This window comes from Coregonus lavaretus, assembly GCF_964263955.1.
Source record: "Coregonus lavaretus genome assembly, chromosome: 13".
NCBI classification, from domain to species: Eukaryota; Metazoa; Chordata; class Actinopteri; order Salmoniformes; family Salmonidae; genus Coregonus; species Coregonus lavaretus.
The window spans coordinates 25438553-25456221 of NC_140000.1; the positions used below are offsets into that span (position 1 = coordinate 25438553).

The 17669-nt window shown below is 42.3% G+C and overlaps 1 protein-coding gene across 6 annotated transcripts in view; it reads right to left on the minus strand.

Moving 5' to 3' along the window:
• Positions 1-1603: 1603 nt before the first annotated feature.
• The window catches only part of LOC311140289 (uncharacterized protein), a 39191-nt gene continuing 23125 nt past the window's right edge, over positions 1604-17669 (minus strand). For 2 of the 6 annotated variants that reach the window (XR_014614133.1, XR_014614135.1), the window contains exons 3-6: positions 5473-5611; positions 5159-5266; positions 3497-5024; positions 1611-1757 (exon numbers count right to left, since the gene is read on the minus strand). Coding sequence is in view for 2 of the 6 variants with exons in the window: in XM_084175273.1 (XP_084031399.1) it covers positions 3903-5024; positions 5159-5266; positions 5473-5611 (1369 nt within the window). In the remaining 4 variants the exon portion in view is untranslated. Of the gene's footprint in view, positions 5025-5158; positions 5267-5472; positions 5612-17669 lie in introns of all 6 variants that reach the window. The other 4 variants (XR_014614134.1, XR_014614136.1, XM_084175273.1 and 1 more) reach the window with 3 other exon arrangements.

The window sequence follows — 17669 nt, forward strand, 5'->3', positions numbered from 1 at the left end:
TCCCTCAATGCTGATTGGCTGATGGCCGTGGTATATCAGACCATATACTTTATAATAGCAATAAGGCACCCCGGGGGTTTGTGGTATATGGCCAATATACCACGGCTAACGGCTGTATCCAGGCCCTCCGCGTTGCGTCAAGCTTAAGAACAGCCCTTAGCCGTGGTATATTGGCCATATACCATACCCCATTGTGCATTATTGCTTAATCATAGCAGTCAAACGAGTTTAACAACATCCATTGATGGAAAACTTATATTTTCTCTTGCGACATATTCAAATTCCTTTATTATGTCATGTCATAGCTCAAAATAATTATTATTTTGAGGAAAACCGAATTTTGCTTACAAGTTACTACACTATTCCTTCTTAACTGGCTCAATAACGTTATGGAAAAAGGGTTTATTGTATAAATATGGCAACTCCTCTTGCTGTGTAAAAACATGTTGGGCTAGTTTTCAGGCCTTTTGGGCGGGTTTTGAGTTGTCATTGGGCAGGAAATCTTAGCTTCATCTGGCAACCCTGAGTACTGCCAGTACATCACTGGGGCCGAGCTCCCTGCCCTCCAGGACCTCTATACCAGGCGGTGTCAGAGGAAGACCCAAAAAATTGTCAAAGACTCCAGCCACCCAAGCCATAGACCGTTCTCTCTACTACCGCATGGCAATCGGTACCAATCTAGAACCAACAGGACCCTGAACAGCTTTTACCCCAAAGCCATAAGACTGCTAAACACGACTGCTTAATAGCTAATCAGCTTAGTAGCTTCTCCAGCTATATCTCGCTACTCCACTGACTTTGAATCATATGAAAGGGGCTTATGGTAGAGGAGAGGAAGAGAGGAAAAAAGACTGACTGAGTTTTTATAAGCTGGACGGTTCAAGCCCTGAATGCTGATTGGCTGACAGCCGTGGTATATCAGGGGTATGACTAAACATATAATTGTACTACTCTAATTAAGTTGGTAACCAGTTTATAATAGCAATATGGCACCTCGGGGGGTTTGTGGTATATGGCCAATATACCACGGCTAAGGGCTGTATCCAGGCACTCCGTGTTGTGTCGTGCTTTAGAACAGCCATTAGCCGTGGTATATTGGCCATATAACACACCCCCTCGGGCCTTATTGCTTAAATATATTGTATCTATAGTGCCAGGTTCGCTGCTGAAACGTCAGGTTCTTACCCCTAGATTTATTCCAACTTTTTGTTGTGTTACAGCCTGAATTTAAAATTGATTAAATTGAGATTTTTGTCACTGGCCTACACACAATACCCCATAATGTCAAAGTGGAATTCTGTTTTTCGCAAAACGACACCGGATTCAAAAATTAGAATCTTTCAATTTAAATTATTATATAAAATTCTTGCTACCAATAGAATGTTATTTATATGGGGGATACAATCTTCCCAGCTCTGCAGATTTTGCTGTGAAGAGACAGAATCATTGGATCATTTGTTTTGGTTCTGTCCATTTGTAGCTTGTTTTTGGACACAGGTCCAGGAATGGCTAAAGGATTGCAATATTTACCTGGAGCTAACCTTGCAGATAGCATTACTGGGTGATCTGAAAAGTCATAGTCAATCAATCAATAATATAATAATACTTTTAGCAAAAATGTTTATTTTTAATTCACAATCTGTAGAAGCAATGAGAATAGAAAGGTTCAGAACTTTTGTAAAACATCACAGTATGGTTGAAATATACAGTGAGGGAAAAAAGTATTTGATCCCCTGCTGATTTTGTACATTTGCCCACTGACAAAGACATGATCAGTCTATCATTTTAATGGTAGGTTTATTTGAACAGTAAGAGACAGAATAACAACAAAATTATCCAGAAAAACGCATGTCAAAAATGTTATAAATTGATTTGCATTTTAATGAGGGAAATAAGTATTTGACCCCTCTGCAAAACATGACTTAGTACTTGGTTGCAAAACCCTTGTTAGCAATCACAGAGGTCAGACGTTTCTTGTAGTTGGCCACCAGGTTTGCACACATCTCAGGAGGGATTTTGTCCCACTCCTCTTTGCAGATCTTCTCCAAGTCATTAAGGTTTCGAGGCTGACGTTTGGCAACTCGAACCTTCAGCTCCCTCCACAGATTTTTTATGGGATTAAGGTCTGGAGACTGGCTAGGCCACTCCAGGACCTTAATGTGCTTCTTCTTGAGCCACTCCTTTGTTGCCTTGGCTGTGTGTTTTGGGTCATTGTCATGCTGGAATACCCATCCACGACCCATTTTCAATGCCCTGGCTGAGGGAAGGAGGTTCTCACCCAAGATTTGATGGTACATGGCCCCGTCCATCGTCCCTTTGATGCGGTGAAGTTGTCCTGTCCCCTTAGCAGAAAAACACCCCCAAAGCATAATGTTTCCACCTCCATGTTTGATGGTGGGGATGGTGTTCTTGGGGTCATAGGCAGCATTCCTCCTCCTCCAAACACGGCGAGTTGAGTTGATGCCAAAGAGCTCCATTTTGGTCTCATCTGACCACAACACTTTCACCCAGTTCTCCTCTGAATCATTCAGATGTTCATTGGCAAACCTAAGACGGCCCTGTATATGTGCTTTCTTGAGCAGGGGGACCTTGCGGGCGCTGCAGGATTTCAGTCCTTCACGGCGTAGTGTGTTACCAATTGTTTTCTTGGTGACTATGGTCCCAGCTGCCTTGAGATCATTGACAAGATCCTCCCGTGTAGTTCTGGGCTGATTCCTCACCATTCTCATGATCTTTGCAACTCCACGAGGTGAGATCTTACATGGAGCCCCAGGCTGAGGGAGATTGACAGTTCTTTTGTGTTTCTTCCATTTGCGAATAATCGCGCCAACTGTTGTCACCTTCTCACCAAGCTGCTTGGCGATGGTCTTGTAGCCCATTCCAGCCTTGTGTAGGTCTACAATCTTGTCCCTGACATCCTTGGAGAGCTCTTTGGTCTTGGCCATGGTGGAGAGTTTGGAATATGATTGATTGATTGCTTCTGTGGACAGTTGTCTTTTATACAGTTAACAAGCTAAGATTAGGAGCACTCCCTTTAAGAGTGTGCTCCTAATCTCAGCTCGTTAGCTGTATAAAAGACACCTGGGAGCCAGAAATCTTTCTGATTGAGAGGAGGTCAAATACTTATTTCCCTCATTAAAATGCAAATCAATTTATAACATTTTTGACATGCGTTTTTCTGGATTTTTTTGTTGTTATTCTGTCTCTCACTGTTCAAATAAACCTACCATTAAAATTATAGACGGATCATTTCTTTGTCAGTGGGCAAACGTACAAAATCAGCAGGGGATCAAATACTTTTAAGCCTACAGGATTTTCAGGGGACCTTCCAAACATTATTACAAAAAAGTGCAAGTTAACTCATCAGTTGATAATGAAAGCCTTTGATCTCCCACAGTTAACTCCATCTGATTTGCAACAGGGATGAGATTCCCAAAACAAAAAGGTTTCAAAAACATTCACAGATAGTTAGTTGACTCCAGCTGCCTCTGTACACTGTCACCTAACCAGATGTGCAACATTGTAACCATACTGTAACATAATGTAGCATCAGAAGAAGTGATAGTAGTTTCAAGATCATCCTTAAATCCTTACTCAACCTTAACTCACTCCAAGGTTTCCGTCTTACCAGTGCAAGAAAACTTTTGTTGTTGATAGTTTATTGCATTTTCTTTTGTCTCACTTAGATATTGTGGCACTTTGTTTTTAGGCACAGTACGTCCAGTATAGTTTCACTGGACATTATAATTCTTCCATTAGTTTATCCCCCCTCCCAAATATACTCTTCTCCCTCTCCATAAACATACACTTTTACAATGAAGGATGGAAGGGGAGTGACCTACCCTCTGGAGAAGCAGAGTCAAATCAACTCTCAACTATTTCACAACCTCTCAATAACCTTCTTACGACTTGTTGTTAAACATCACATCCTCAAACTTGACTATCCTCCCTCCTTCAGTCTCCACCTCTGTTTGCTCCCAAGTCTCCACTTCACCATTCCTTTGCTCATAGCGGCGGATTCGCACCTTTCCCGTTGTGGGGAGTGGGCATGGGAGACCCTTCGACGCCTCTTTGTAGAGAAGCTGTTTCATGACATCTTGACTGGGTTGAGCCATGCCTGATGGAACCAGTGCATTACCCTGGTCTACCTTTGGATGGGGAGACGGTGAGTTCTTGACTTCAGGCTTTGGAGAGGCTGCCCGCTGTACAGGTTGTGGTTGCAGTGTCGTCTTGACCTCAGTCTTGACCTCAGTCTTTGGCAAGGCTGCACGCTCCCATCTTGACGGGGAAGGTGAACGCTGTACGGGTTGTGGTTGCAGTGTTGTCTTGACCTCAGTCTTGACCTCAGTCTTTGGCAAGGCTGCACGCTCCCATCTTGACGGGGAAGGTGAACGCTGTACGGGTTGTGGTTGCAGTGTTGTCTTGACCTCAGTCTTGACCTCAGTCTTTGGCAAGGCTGCACGCTCCCATCTTGATGGAGAAGGCGCTCGCACAGGAGCTCGCACTAGCGTCTTGACATCAGGCCTTGGTGAGGCTGTGCACTCAGCTCTTGATAGAGGGGGTGAACGCTGTACAGGAGCTTGAGGACGTGGCGATGTGTCTTTTACCTCAGTGTGAGGAAAGGGTGTCGGAAGATGTCCTCTTTGTTGCTCCCCGGTGTTGCCACCTCCCCCTGCCCTTCGTATCTCTGGCATGATCCCGGCCATGGTGGTTCGCACTGTGGGGTCGCTCTGCACCATCCTACAGACAGCATTACAGTACTGCTGGCCTTGGAGACTGAGGATCTCATGGATCTTAGCCGGACAGACGCTGGGGGTGTGCAGCCTGACTCTGGCACAGAGTTCAGCGATGATTTTACCCATAGCCCACACGTCCGAACGCTGGTCTCGGTGGCCCCTCCTCTGCAGGACCTCAGGTGGAGAGTAGGCCTCGTTGCCCATATCCACGGCAGAATTTAGGCCATTGCGGAAGAATTTGGCCAGTCCCATATCAATGATCACAGCTCGGTGAGTGTCATGCTCTACCTGGAAGAGATCATTTGAGAGGGGTGGAAAAGTATTGTTTTATATCTAATCTAAGCATTTAGCGTGATAATGTCCTTTATTCTCATTAATGAAGAACATTAAAACAACAAAAACTATTTTAATGCCTGTCTCACCATGATGTTCTCAGGCTTGAGGTCCTGATGGACGATATCTTTGCTGTGTAGGTGAAGTAGTCCTTCACACATGCCTGTGATGATGGTGGCCTTTATAGATGGAGTTAACTGTGGGAGATCAAAGGCTTTCATTATCAACTGATGAGTTAACTTGCACTTTTTTGTAATAATGTTTGGAAGGTCCCCTGAAAATCCTGTAGGCTTAAATACTTATTTATCAAATATATTTAGATATATAAGAGTTTTTCTATGTGAACTTTCGTCAACACTGTCGCATGCATGTTTGGTGGAAGAGGTGGGATCCATAGACCTACCTGTATTTTAGATTTTTGTGATTTGAAGATGGTTGTCTCCAGTTCCTCTCCAAATATGAACTCCATGGGGATGATCCACTTAGAGTCCTTGAGTGTTGGATTACCCAGAAGCTTCACTATGTTAGGGTGAATTGCCTTACTGGAGTCCCAAGTCACAGAGAGAGTGTGAAAGAAAATGGAGAGAAAGGGTTATGAGGGCATTGGAGTCTACAGACAGCACAACTAAGTACTTCTGTAGTGACCTTCTTCATCAGCACCTTCATCAACACCATATCTCCTATATCAAAGCAAAATCCAAGAAGATACCATATTTTTCCCCTTTGTTTCTCCTAGACACAAATGAGCTCTCTTTAAACACCAAAATGAGACTAAGAGCATTTTCTTATATTTCTACATTTCTACTTAAGAGAAACAACCACATACACTATATATACAAAAGTATATTGGCAGTAGAATGGTTTTACTGACGAGCTCAGTGACTTTCAACGTGGCATCGTCATAGGATGTCACCTTTCCAACAAGTCAGTTGGTCAGATTTCTGCCCTGCTAGAGCTGCCCTGGTCAACTGTAAGTGCTGTTATTGTGAAGTGGAAATAACAACGGCTCAAATCAAATCAAATCAAATTGTATTTGCCACATGCGCCGAATACAACAGGTGTAGACATTACAGTGAAATGCTTACTTACAAGCCCATAACCAACAATGCAGTTTAAGAAAAAAAATAGCAAATAATTAAAGAGCAGCAAAAATAAAATAACTGTAGGGAGGTACCGGTACAGAGTCAATGTGCGGGGGCACCGGTTAGTCGAGGTAATCGAGGTAATATGTACATGTGGGTAGAGTTAAAGTGACTATGCATACAGTGGGGAAAAAAAGTATTTAGTCAGCCACCAATTGTGCAAGTTCTCCCACTTAAAAAGATGAGAGAGGCCTGTCAACTATGACAGACAAAATGAGGAAAAAAAATCCTGAAAATCACATTGTAGGATTTTTAATGAATTTATTTGCAAATTATGGTGGAAAATAAGTATTTGGTCACCTACAAACAAGCAAGATTTCTGGCTCTCACAGACCTGTAACTTCTTCTTTAAGAGGCTCCTCTGTTCTCCACTCGTCACCTGTATTAATGGCACCTGTTTGAACTTGTTATCAGTATAAAAGACACCTGTCCACAACCTCAAACAGTCACACTCCAAACTCCACTATGGCCAAGACCAAAGAGCTGTCAAAGGACACCAGAAACAAAATTGTAGACCTGCACCAGGCTGGGAAGACTGCATCTGCAATAGGTAAGCAGCTTGGTTTGAAGAAATCAACTGTGGGAGCAATTATTAGGAAATGGAAGACATACAAGACCACTGATAATCTCCCTCGATCTGGGGCTCCACGCAAGATCTCACCCCGTGGGGTCAAAATGATCACAAGAACGGTGAGCAAAAATCCCAGAACCACACGGGGGGACCTAGTGAATGACCTGCAGAGAGCTGGGACCAATGTAATAAAGCCTACCATCAGTAACACACTACGCTGCCAGGGACTAAAATCCTGCAGTGCCAGACGTGTCCCCCTGCTTAAGCCAGTACATGTCCAGGCCCGTCTGAAGTTTGCTAGAGTGCATTTGGATGATCCAGAAGAGGATTGGGAGAATGTCATATGGTCAGATGAAACCAAAATATAACTTTTTGGTAAAAACTCAACTCGTCGTGTTTGGAGGACAAAGAATGCTGAGTTGCATCCAAAGAACAACATACCTACTGTGAAGCATGGGGGTGGAAACATCATACTTTGGGGCTGTTTTTCTGCAAAGGGACCAGGACGACTGATCCGTGTAAAGGAAAGAATGAATGGGGCCATGTATCGTGAGATTTTGAGTGAAAACCTCCTTCCATCAGCAAGGGCATTGAAGATGAAACGTGGCTGGGTCTTTCAACATGACAATGATCCCAAACACACCGCCCGGGCAACGAAGGAGTGGCTTCGTAAAAAGCATTTCAAGGTCCTGGAGTGGCCTAGCCAGTCTCCAGATCTCAACCCCATAGAAAATCTTTGGAGGGAGTTGAAAGTCCGTATTGCCAAGCGACAGCCCCAAAACATCACTTCTCTAGAGGAGATCTGCATGGAGGAATGGGCCAAAATACCAGCAACAGTGTGTGAAAACCTTGTGAAGACTTACAGAAAACGTTTGACCTGTGTCATTGCCAACAAAGGGTATATAACAAAGTATTGAGAAACGTTTGTTATTGACCAAATACTTATTTTCCACCATAATTTGCAAATAAATTCATTAAGAATCCTACAATGTGATTTTCTGGATTTTTTTTTCTCATTTTGTCTGTCATAGTTGACGTGTACCTATGATGAAAATTACAGGCCTCTCTCATCTTTTTAAGCCTACAGGGAGGAGGTGAGTGCTCTGGGAGTGTGGTGCCAGGAAAATAACCTCTCAGTAATAAACAGAGAAGCAGCAGCGTGCTGAAGCGTTTAGTGCGTAAAAATCGTCTGTCCTCGGTTGCAACACTCACTACCGAGTTCCAAACTGCCTCTGGAAGCAATGGAAGCAACGTCAGCACAGGAACTGTTAGTCAGGAGCTTAATGAAATGGGTTTCCATGGTCGAGCAGCCGCACAAAAGCCTAAGATCACCATACGCATTGCCAAGCATTGGCTGGAGTGGTTGGACTCGCCGCCATTGGACTCTGGAGCATTGGAAACGTGTTCTCTGGAGTGATGAATCACACTTCACCATCTGGCAGTCTGATGGACGAATCTGGGTTTGGCGGATGCCAAAAGAACACTACTTGCCTCAATGCATAGTGCCAACTGTAAAATTTGGTTGAAGAGGAATAATGGTCTGGGGCTGTTTTTCATGGTTCGGGCTAGGCCCCTTAGTTCCAGTGAAGGGAAATCTTAATGCTACAGCATACAATGACATTCTAAACGATTCTGTTCTTCCAACTTTGTGGTAACAGTTTGGGGAAGGCCTTTTCCTGTTTCAGCATGACAATGCCCCCGTGCACAAAGAGAGGTCCATACAGAAATGGTTTGTCGAGATCGGTGTGGAGGAACTTGACTGGCCTGAACAGAGCCCTGACCTCAACTCCATCGAACACCTTTGGGATGAATTTCAGTGCCAGTTAGCTAGCTAGCCAGAGATTCACTCACTGCGGTCTTTTCAAATGTTAAGCCTCTACGCAATATTAGCTGTGATTTCAACAAGACTTTCAACAAAGTAGACTACAAAATGACTTAGAAAGAACTGAGGAAAGGGAACAATTTACACAACATGTCTAATGTTAGTGTTTGAACATCAAATGTTTGCTGTACATTTTTTTTTTTTTTAGCTAGCTAGCTAGCAACCATCAGCTGTATTTTGGATAACTTTAGCTAGCTACACATGCTAACATAGTTTTTAGATATAGCTAGTTAGCTAGTCAAGGTGAGCCGAAGAATCTGCCTAGCTAACGTTACAGTTTGTTAATGTAGCTAGCTAGTTAATTATCTAAATCATAACTAGAGGGTTGAAAATATAGTTATACTAACATTAGCCAGCTAGCTAAATAAAGCTAACGTTAGCAATTTGCCATTCGTACAGTGTGTTACAAATTTGAAAAACGTATGATATGTTACGAATTTAAATGATATGGATAACATTAGCTTGGTGGCTAATGCTAATGTTAGCTAGGTGACCAGAGTTAGCTAGGCTAGGGGTTAAGGTTAAAGGGTTAAAGTTAGGGGAAGGGTTATCTAGAGTAGCAGCAGCGTGCTGAAGCGTTAGGCTAAAATGCTAAAGTCTTCCGTGATGAGATTGGGTTGTTAGATGTTCGCGTTATACTCCTACCCATCCACCCCGACCAACCACTCTAATTTTGTTTTTGCCTGAAGTAACCTTCTGTCTTATGTAACCATACCAAACGTAACATATCATACTAAATTGAGTGGCCTGGATTTACGTTTACTATGTTACGTCTAGTCTATGAAACCAGGCTGATAGACTGTGCATTGTTACCTCTAAATTGTGAAATGTATAGCTAGCTAGTTAACAAGTGTCTATTTAGTGTTGATAATTTTAACTGCCAGTGCCAATATGCGTTTAGGCTATTTCTTATGATAAACGTGTACAATGCATCAGCAGCCAAACTAGCAAGACTAAGGGGAATGCGGGAATGTTGGGTAGCTAGAAACTAGAGAGGAGGAGCAGGTCGGCCTTTTTTACACGATTCATATTGAAGCATAGAGTTGTTTTATAGAGACATAAAACATTATTGTACTCAATATCTTTGTACTGGAAATCATTTTTGATAAATATGACAACCTTTCTTATAGATTGTGTTTGTTTGTGTGTGTGTGTATATATATGTGAGTGTGTGTGTATCTACAGGCCAGCAGAGGCAGAAGTATTATGACCTGATGAATGGTTCCTACATGGACCAGACTGTGCCCACAGGAGGCCCTGACCGAGTGATTTCAAAGCCCAGCTTCCACACAATCCGACACGGTACCCTCACCAAGGGCTCATCACAACCATCCAACTGTCATTTTCATGTAATATTTATGATTTACCTTTATGGTTCCTCATGCTTGAGACTCATTGCCTGCTTTTGTGTAATGTATCTATCTAATCCTCTCTTCTCATTGTTTCTGTGCAGTCTTCGGAAGCTGTCCTCTGAGATAGCTGGCTTGGCTGCAGGGATGCTGGCACTCACCCCCGGGAGCACCAGCTCCTGCTCTGTGGACACGAGCTTCAGAAAGCAGCGTCTAGACACACCCCCCTCCTCCATGGGGGAACCCTAAACCCCAGGCTCCTCTGCTTCCTCCCTGGGAGGAGGAACGCACTATACCCCTCGCTCCTGGACTCCGTTCTCACAGGACTCGGGCTACTCTGTTCCCTCTCAGGAAATAAACATTTTTTGAATTGAAACACCCTGTTGGGGTGACATTTTTGGGGTCTTTGGAAGATAATATTGGGGATTTATTATTCTCCTAAATTGATGGGATGACTAACTTAGAAAGAATGCATTATTGACTGGGCTAATGTAGGCTGTGACACCTGGCAGGCTGTGATTGATGTGAAGAGCTGTTTTAGGGGGTAAAATGAGATAAGGATTGTGTCTTCAAATGCTAGACTATACTAGTTCTTTGTGATCTGTGAGCCTTCCTTGGACATAGGAATGATGTCTAAGGGAGCTGGCTCTTCTCACTATGATAGGTTGTTGTGATAAACTTGTGCCTGGCTGAAGTTTGCAACAAATGGCGCCGAGGAGATGAGACCAACCCCTGAACCAACGGATTGGCTGAGTAAGTTTAAACCACGCTCAAGTCTTTACTCTAATTGGCCAGCAGAGAAGTGGGAAATTCCCTCTGTCAGAGTATTTGAGTATTGAATCTGAAACAGTGTGTTAGTTCTCTGGGGTGTCCTGCGAGGCATCTCAGAGAGCCCGTATATACGAAACATCATATTTACCATTGAAGGTTTTTGCATTAATTAAAATAACTAGTATATCTTAGAAGTCGTGTTGACCTCTTTTGTTCCTAATACCAGATTTGAATTGACGCGACTTTGACAATTGGTGACCCCGACGCGGTCTGGTAGAAGGGACTTTGCTGGGTAATGTCCGGCACATTTGGTCACCTCTTTCATCGAACCGTATGTTTCACAAACTGCCCGGGCTTCTAAAAAGGTAAGCAGATACCTATTGTTAAATAACCAAAGATCTGCACATTGGCTTTATCCAAATTAATTTTGTGAAACAACTGTCTGATGTAAGTGAACTAAATTATGAAACTATTATGAGTAGATAAGCACAATATTGTGACATGCAAACCTTTGCTAAATGTGATGTTTAAAACCATGGTACCAGAGAGTGTTGGTTCTACCGGCAAGGTCCGTTAAGATACGGCTAGGTTCAGGAGACAATGCTGACATCTACCGGCAAGGTCCGTAACTGCGAGGGTACGGCTAAGGTTCGGAGATAAAGGGAATTATTGGCTAAGGGCGTTGGCTACTGACACATATCCATCGAGATATGGCTAGGATCAGAGGAGCGCCAACATTTTAGTTGAGTATTGTTTCTCTGACACATATCCAGAAGAGATATGGCTAGGTTCTGAGAAAATACTGAAGTCTCCAGGCTAGGATCACCAGGGGTGAGAACTGGAGACACAGGGAATTATTGGCTAAGGGCGTTGGCTACTGACACATATCCATCGAGATATGGCTAGGATCAGAGGAGCGCCAAAATTTTAATTGAGTATTGTTCCCTTGACACATATTCAGAGAGATATGGCTAGGATCAAGGAAGATACTGAAATCTCTGGACCACAAATGGTGGAACCGTGAGATACAGGGATTAATTGATTAAAGTGTAACGTTGTGGCACATATCCACTGAAGATATGGCTAGGATCATAATGGCCACTTACATTTTAGAGAGTGTTACGCTACTGACACGTATCAGAAGGCTAGATACGGATAGAGTCAGGGGGACACTGGGTGTTGTTGTATGCATGAGTGCGCGAATGATCACAGACAAAATAAAATAGTGAATAGGGGTTATTAAAAATAATAAACCTGTATATTAAGACGTCTGTGGCTGTCCAAACGGTATAATTTGGGAATAACTGTTGGATTTGTGGTTGCTTAAACCATATAACCCGTTAAAAACAATTGGGAACATAAAGCTAAAGTGATGAATTGTGTGACTGAACTAAAACGTTTGAACTGATATATTTGAAATATAACATTTGGTGTTTGACATAGCATAATACTGCTTTTGAATAGTTGTGTCGAAGCAATTCGGTTTAGTATTTGATTTGAGGTTTGATGGTTGACATAGCATAATACTGGTTTTAGGTGCTTGGTTTGGGCTATTTGGTTTATTATTTGATTTAACGTTTGATGTTTGACCGTGCAAAATACTGGTTAAACAATTAGACCGAAATAATTCGGTTTATAAACGTGCACCAACTTTAACTAATAAGGTGGGAATTATTTTATTTAAATAAATGGACTGGAGTACTTTGAGTAACGGCGGAATATTGGAGGCGCGCTGGGACGAGAAGCAGCTCCTCACAGCTCCTCAAAAAGGTAGAGTTGCGAGGGGAGGGGCTGGAGAGAGCGAAAGTGTGGCTTTTGGAGCCATGAAAAGACTGGGAGATGGCTGGGAACGCATGTGGGTTTCTGACGAGAGATGTTCTGAACTTGCTCACCCGAGCGTCATGGGTGAGAAAGTAGAGAATGTTTACATTTGCATTTTTGGTTATTTGGCAGACGCTCTTGTCTAGAGCGATTTATGGGAGCAATTGGGGTTGAGTGCCTTGCTCGAGGGCACATCGGCAGATTTTTTGCCTGGTCGGCTCGGGGATTGGAACCGGCGACCTCTCGGTTGTTGGCGCGGCGCTATTGGTCACTAAACTGCCAGCCGCCCCATATGAGTTTAAGATTGTGGCGTTGTTGGATAATATGATGGCGGAATAAACTGACCATAAGTAATGTTGTTTTAGACGTAATGTATAATATAGTACAAAGCAAATAGAGGGTTAAATTGAACTAATTATCATGGTAGAGCTAACGTAGTACAGTGAGGGAACTTCATTTTGTGTCAGAGTGTAAGATGAGATCATTAATGGTACTATTGGTGGAAATCTATTTATCATTTCAAGGCATGGAGTAACAATCTGCATTTATGAGTGTAAATTCCATGGCTGATGTGTTGATTGAATGGGTACGATGAGTATTTGGTTTGGTAATGTTGAATGGACTATTTGTAGCGTGTTTAGGGGTTAAATAGAAAAACTCACGTATTCAATAGGGAATGGGTAAGAGAGAGAGAGTTTTTTTGCTGAGGTGAAAGCTACTGCGATTTTCATTTGGTGACGTCACTTGCTCTATGAACTGGGAGTAGTTACTTTGAGAGCATCACAGATGGTGTGGAGTGACTGGCGATGTCCCTGGTTCGAACACAGGTAGGGACAGTAGACAAAGCTTTCGCAGTAGGGCTATATACCTAGATTACTATGTGGATTGAGAAATGTGAAAGGTTGAATTATATAGCTTAAATAGAAGTATTCTAGAAAAGTCTATGAAAATATGTTATAAGGTTACCATGCGCTCTCCCCGAAGGAGCAAGGGGAGGGAGAGAGACAGTATAGTTCAGATGGTAGGAATGTCATTAAGCGTATGCTGACCAACGATAGCAAGTATTTGTTTTATTAATTAGGGCCTAATCAGAGAGAACAGTTAAATAAATTGAATAGCGAACTGAAATGGGTTAGCGGGAAAATACAAGATAGATGGACCATTTGAGACGATAATATATTTTGGTTAGGATGCAAGTATGCATTGGCTGTTGTGCTGGGGAATAGCGCCAGCCTGTGGTGGGTTATGGATTTGTTACATAAACTTATATTTTAAATTAAAGTGATGGAATAGGCTACAATTATAACATTATCAGAAAAAAGACACAATTTAATGTGAAATAGTTATTACAATTATTATTGATAGTTATTACAGTTATTATCATTGATCCAGTAATGATATAAGGATAGTAGAGGAAGGCAGGGGATTTAATCTCATTTAGGGAAGTTATATTAGGAAGAAAATACCATTAAATGAGGGAACATTTGATGTAACCGTGATTGTATTGGCTAAAAACTCAAATATGACATTTACAGGGGAGACAGGAACAATATAAGGGGAGACAGATTTTCCTAGGGTGTTGAATAAATAATTGATAGATGGATCATTTGAGATGAGATCACATGTAGCAGAGTTAGGGTAATCAATTAAATAATCATTGTATACTCGAGGAATTTTGAGTGGTTTAATGGATTAGTTAGGAGGAATTAGAATGATACAAACAATTATTGATGGGTTAAGACTGGGAATATCTATCATGTTTTGTGTGTACTACCATCTTTAGATTATAACTAGGAGAAAGAGATTAGCTCATCTCAGTTAGGCAGTATTTAGGTCATAAAAGTGAGCTATCAAATTGAGTGAGGCCTGGCTATTTGTGATTGTTGTTTTTTCAAATTGGGTTAAAATGGGTTCACAGAGCCAGAGGCTGTACAGAGAAAGGTGGAGCCCCCATGTTGCCCTAGTGAAAGAACATTCAGAGGAATGGTTATCACTAGGTAAATGGATAAAACAGGGGAAAAACATTACTGGCAGAATACACCAAATGGGGATCAGTATGGCCACTCCACTGGGAGATATAGAAGAAAGTTAAATTGGAGAGCAAAAAACCCAGCCCAGTGTCCATCTGGAGATAAGTTTTAATGGATGACAGGAAGAGATTTTCTTAACTCAGGAACAGGAGGCTGAGTTAGAAGCAATTCCGTTCAAATTATGGTCACAAGGACAGCAGATGTAGGACTAATTAAGGGGGTAGCTCCAGTACAAGTGATTCCTCGATTCAATAATAGACCATACCAAAAGCAATATACTATGAAACCAGAAGCAATAAAAGGGATAACACTTACATTTGAGCATTTACTTAAGGGAGGGGTGATAATTCCTGGAGATGAGGTACACTGCAACTCTCCAGTATTTCCTGTTAGAAAGGAGACACCTAGCGCCGACTGGAGGATGGTCATGGACTTACAGTTAGGTTAATAGAAATATCATTCCCAGAGTTCCATGTGTACCAGATCCACATACATTGCTGAACCAATTGAAACCAGAGAACTCCTATTTTACAGTGATAGATTTAGCTAATGCTTTCTTTAGTATCCAAGTTCATCCGGATAGTCAGGGGTGGTTTGGCTTTACTTTTCAGGGAAGGAAATGGACTTAGGCTAGGATACCTCAAGGCTACTTGGAAAGTCTTACAATCTTAGCCCAGGCTATAACTAAGAATTTGGGAAAGTTTGAACCTAGGGAAGGAAGCCAAATGTTAGTATATGTAGATGTTATTCTATTGGCTAATCCCACTCAGGAGGGATGTAAGAGGGATACAATCCAATTGTTAACCTTCCTGGCAGAACAGGGACACAAAGTGAGCAAAAAGAAACTTCAACTTTGGTAGAGCGAGGTCATTTACCTAGGACACACTATAACACAGGAGGGGCGAATGTTAAACTCATCCAGGAAAACTGCTATATTTGAAGCGCCAAAACCGTTAAAACAAAAAACAAATGATGAGCTTTTTGGTAATGATAAAGTGCTGTAAAGTTTGGATACTCCATTATGTACTGCATACGGGTAAATTAAGTGATCTTATCTATGGGAAGGCAATGGTAGCCCATGGTAAAGTAATTTGGAACTCTAAGGAGGTATACATACATCAGGGATGTTATCCAAATGGTAGAGAGTAACGAGGGATATGACATTGGTAGTGATTTACAGATGATGAGGGTTTGCAATAAAGAAGCAAAAGACAATCCCAAAAATGAAAGGCATGGCAATAGGATGATAAATTACATAAGGAATGGTTTAGAAAGGTGGTAATATTGACACATGGGCAAATCATGTGTCAAAAAGGGGGAGTGATAGGATTAAATAATGATAGGATTAAATAAATAAAAATACTTAAAAAGAAAAAACAACAATAGAAATTGAGAGCTCAACATGTATGTGTGAAGATAGTTTATTAACCACACCTGTATGTCAGAGGTTTTGTGCCCCACAGGTGAACTAAAGGAGAAGGTGACCCACTCTACCTCACCAGGAGACTGGGTGTGGATCCCTAAAAGAAGAAAAACTGGAAGCAGGCCTGTTGGGAAGGGCCCTATCAAGTCCTATTAGATCCATCTGGGTGCATGTCACACACTGCAAAAAGGTAAACCCAGTTACACCTGATGAACAAACACAGAGTTAGGAGAAAGAACCGATCACCATTAGGGCTCGGGGGTTGGCTCCTTAACGAAGATTCCCTTACCCTGTCTGATCATCCCTGTGTGAGTTTGGTAGAAGGTGAAGTAATGGGTTGGCATCTGACATGTTCTCAGGGTGAGGGTGGGGATTCACAGGTCTCCTGACGGTAGGTAGCTGTCTGATTGTGGGGGCCATATTCCTAACACACTCAAACCCTTCTGATCAGCCGAAAGTAGTAGTTAACCTAAAACAAGTTGATAAAATAATACCTGAGCACAGTCTATGAAGGCATAGGAGACAGCTAGACGTAGGGAAAGGGGAAGATTAGGGACTTTAGGGGAGGACATCACTGTATGTGTGTCGCCGTGTACATCCTGGGACTATGTAGTTGCTCATGTCGAGAGCGTGGGGGATGTGTAGGTCTCCGTGCACAGTTTGGGGACAGGTGTAGTGTTGTGAGGGTAGGGAATTACCAGAAATGGCAGTGCGACCCATAGAAGGGTAGGTACTGTCTGAAAGTCTGAAGTATGCAAAAACAGGTTTATCCTCCATGCAAGCCACCTGGGAATGTGGTGAAAGAGTCTTGTAGTAACTTGAACTATCTGTATCCCCCGATAACAAAGTCATTCCGACCTAGGTTGCCTACGTTTGAAGTCTCAGGGGATTCTAATTGTTTTTTAGGAGTAGTAAGATAGGATACAGAGTAGGGCACCTTAGCACCTGCTCCTACACAACTAAAAGAGACCATGACTAATCTCTCCTCTTTGTTGCAGCCAGAGGATTTTAGGAACTAAAACCAGGCCCGTGCTGACATCTGATGGTTGTGTGGTGATAACTGATTGTGAACTCACCTACATACGCAAACAATCAAACGTGTCAGAGACTGGTGAGTGGTCACGTAGAAAGTAGGACCTCCTCCCGGGATCCTTTGATGAAAGGATCCTGTGATGGGATAGGAGTACCTCGAGAGGTTCCAGAACAATTCAAAGCTAGGAATCAGATCGCAGCTGAGTTTGAATCAAGTATTTTTTGGTGGTCAACAATTGATAAAAACGTAGATTGGATAAATTATATTTACTATAACCAGCAAAGATTTATAAACCACACTCGTGATGCAATAAAGGGATTAGCTGAGCAGACAGTGGCAACTAGCTTAATGACATGGCAGAATAGAATAGCTTTAGATATGCTTTTGGCTGAGCGGGGCGGAGTTTGTGTTCTGTTTGGATCTATGTGCTGTATTTTCATCCTCAAACAATTTAGCACCGGACGGGTCAGTGACAAAAGAGCTTCAGGGGAGTAACTGCACTGACGAACAAACTGGCTGAGAGATCTGGTATTGATAGCTCCATAAACGGTTGGTTTGATAACATATTTGATAAATGG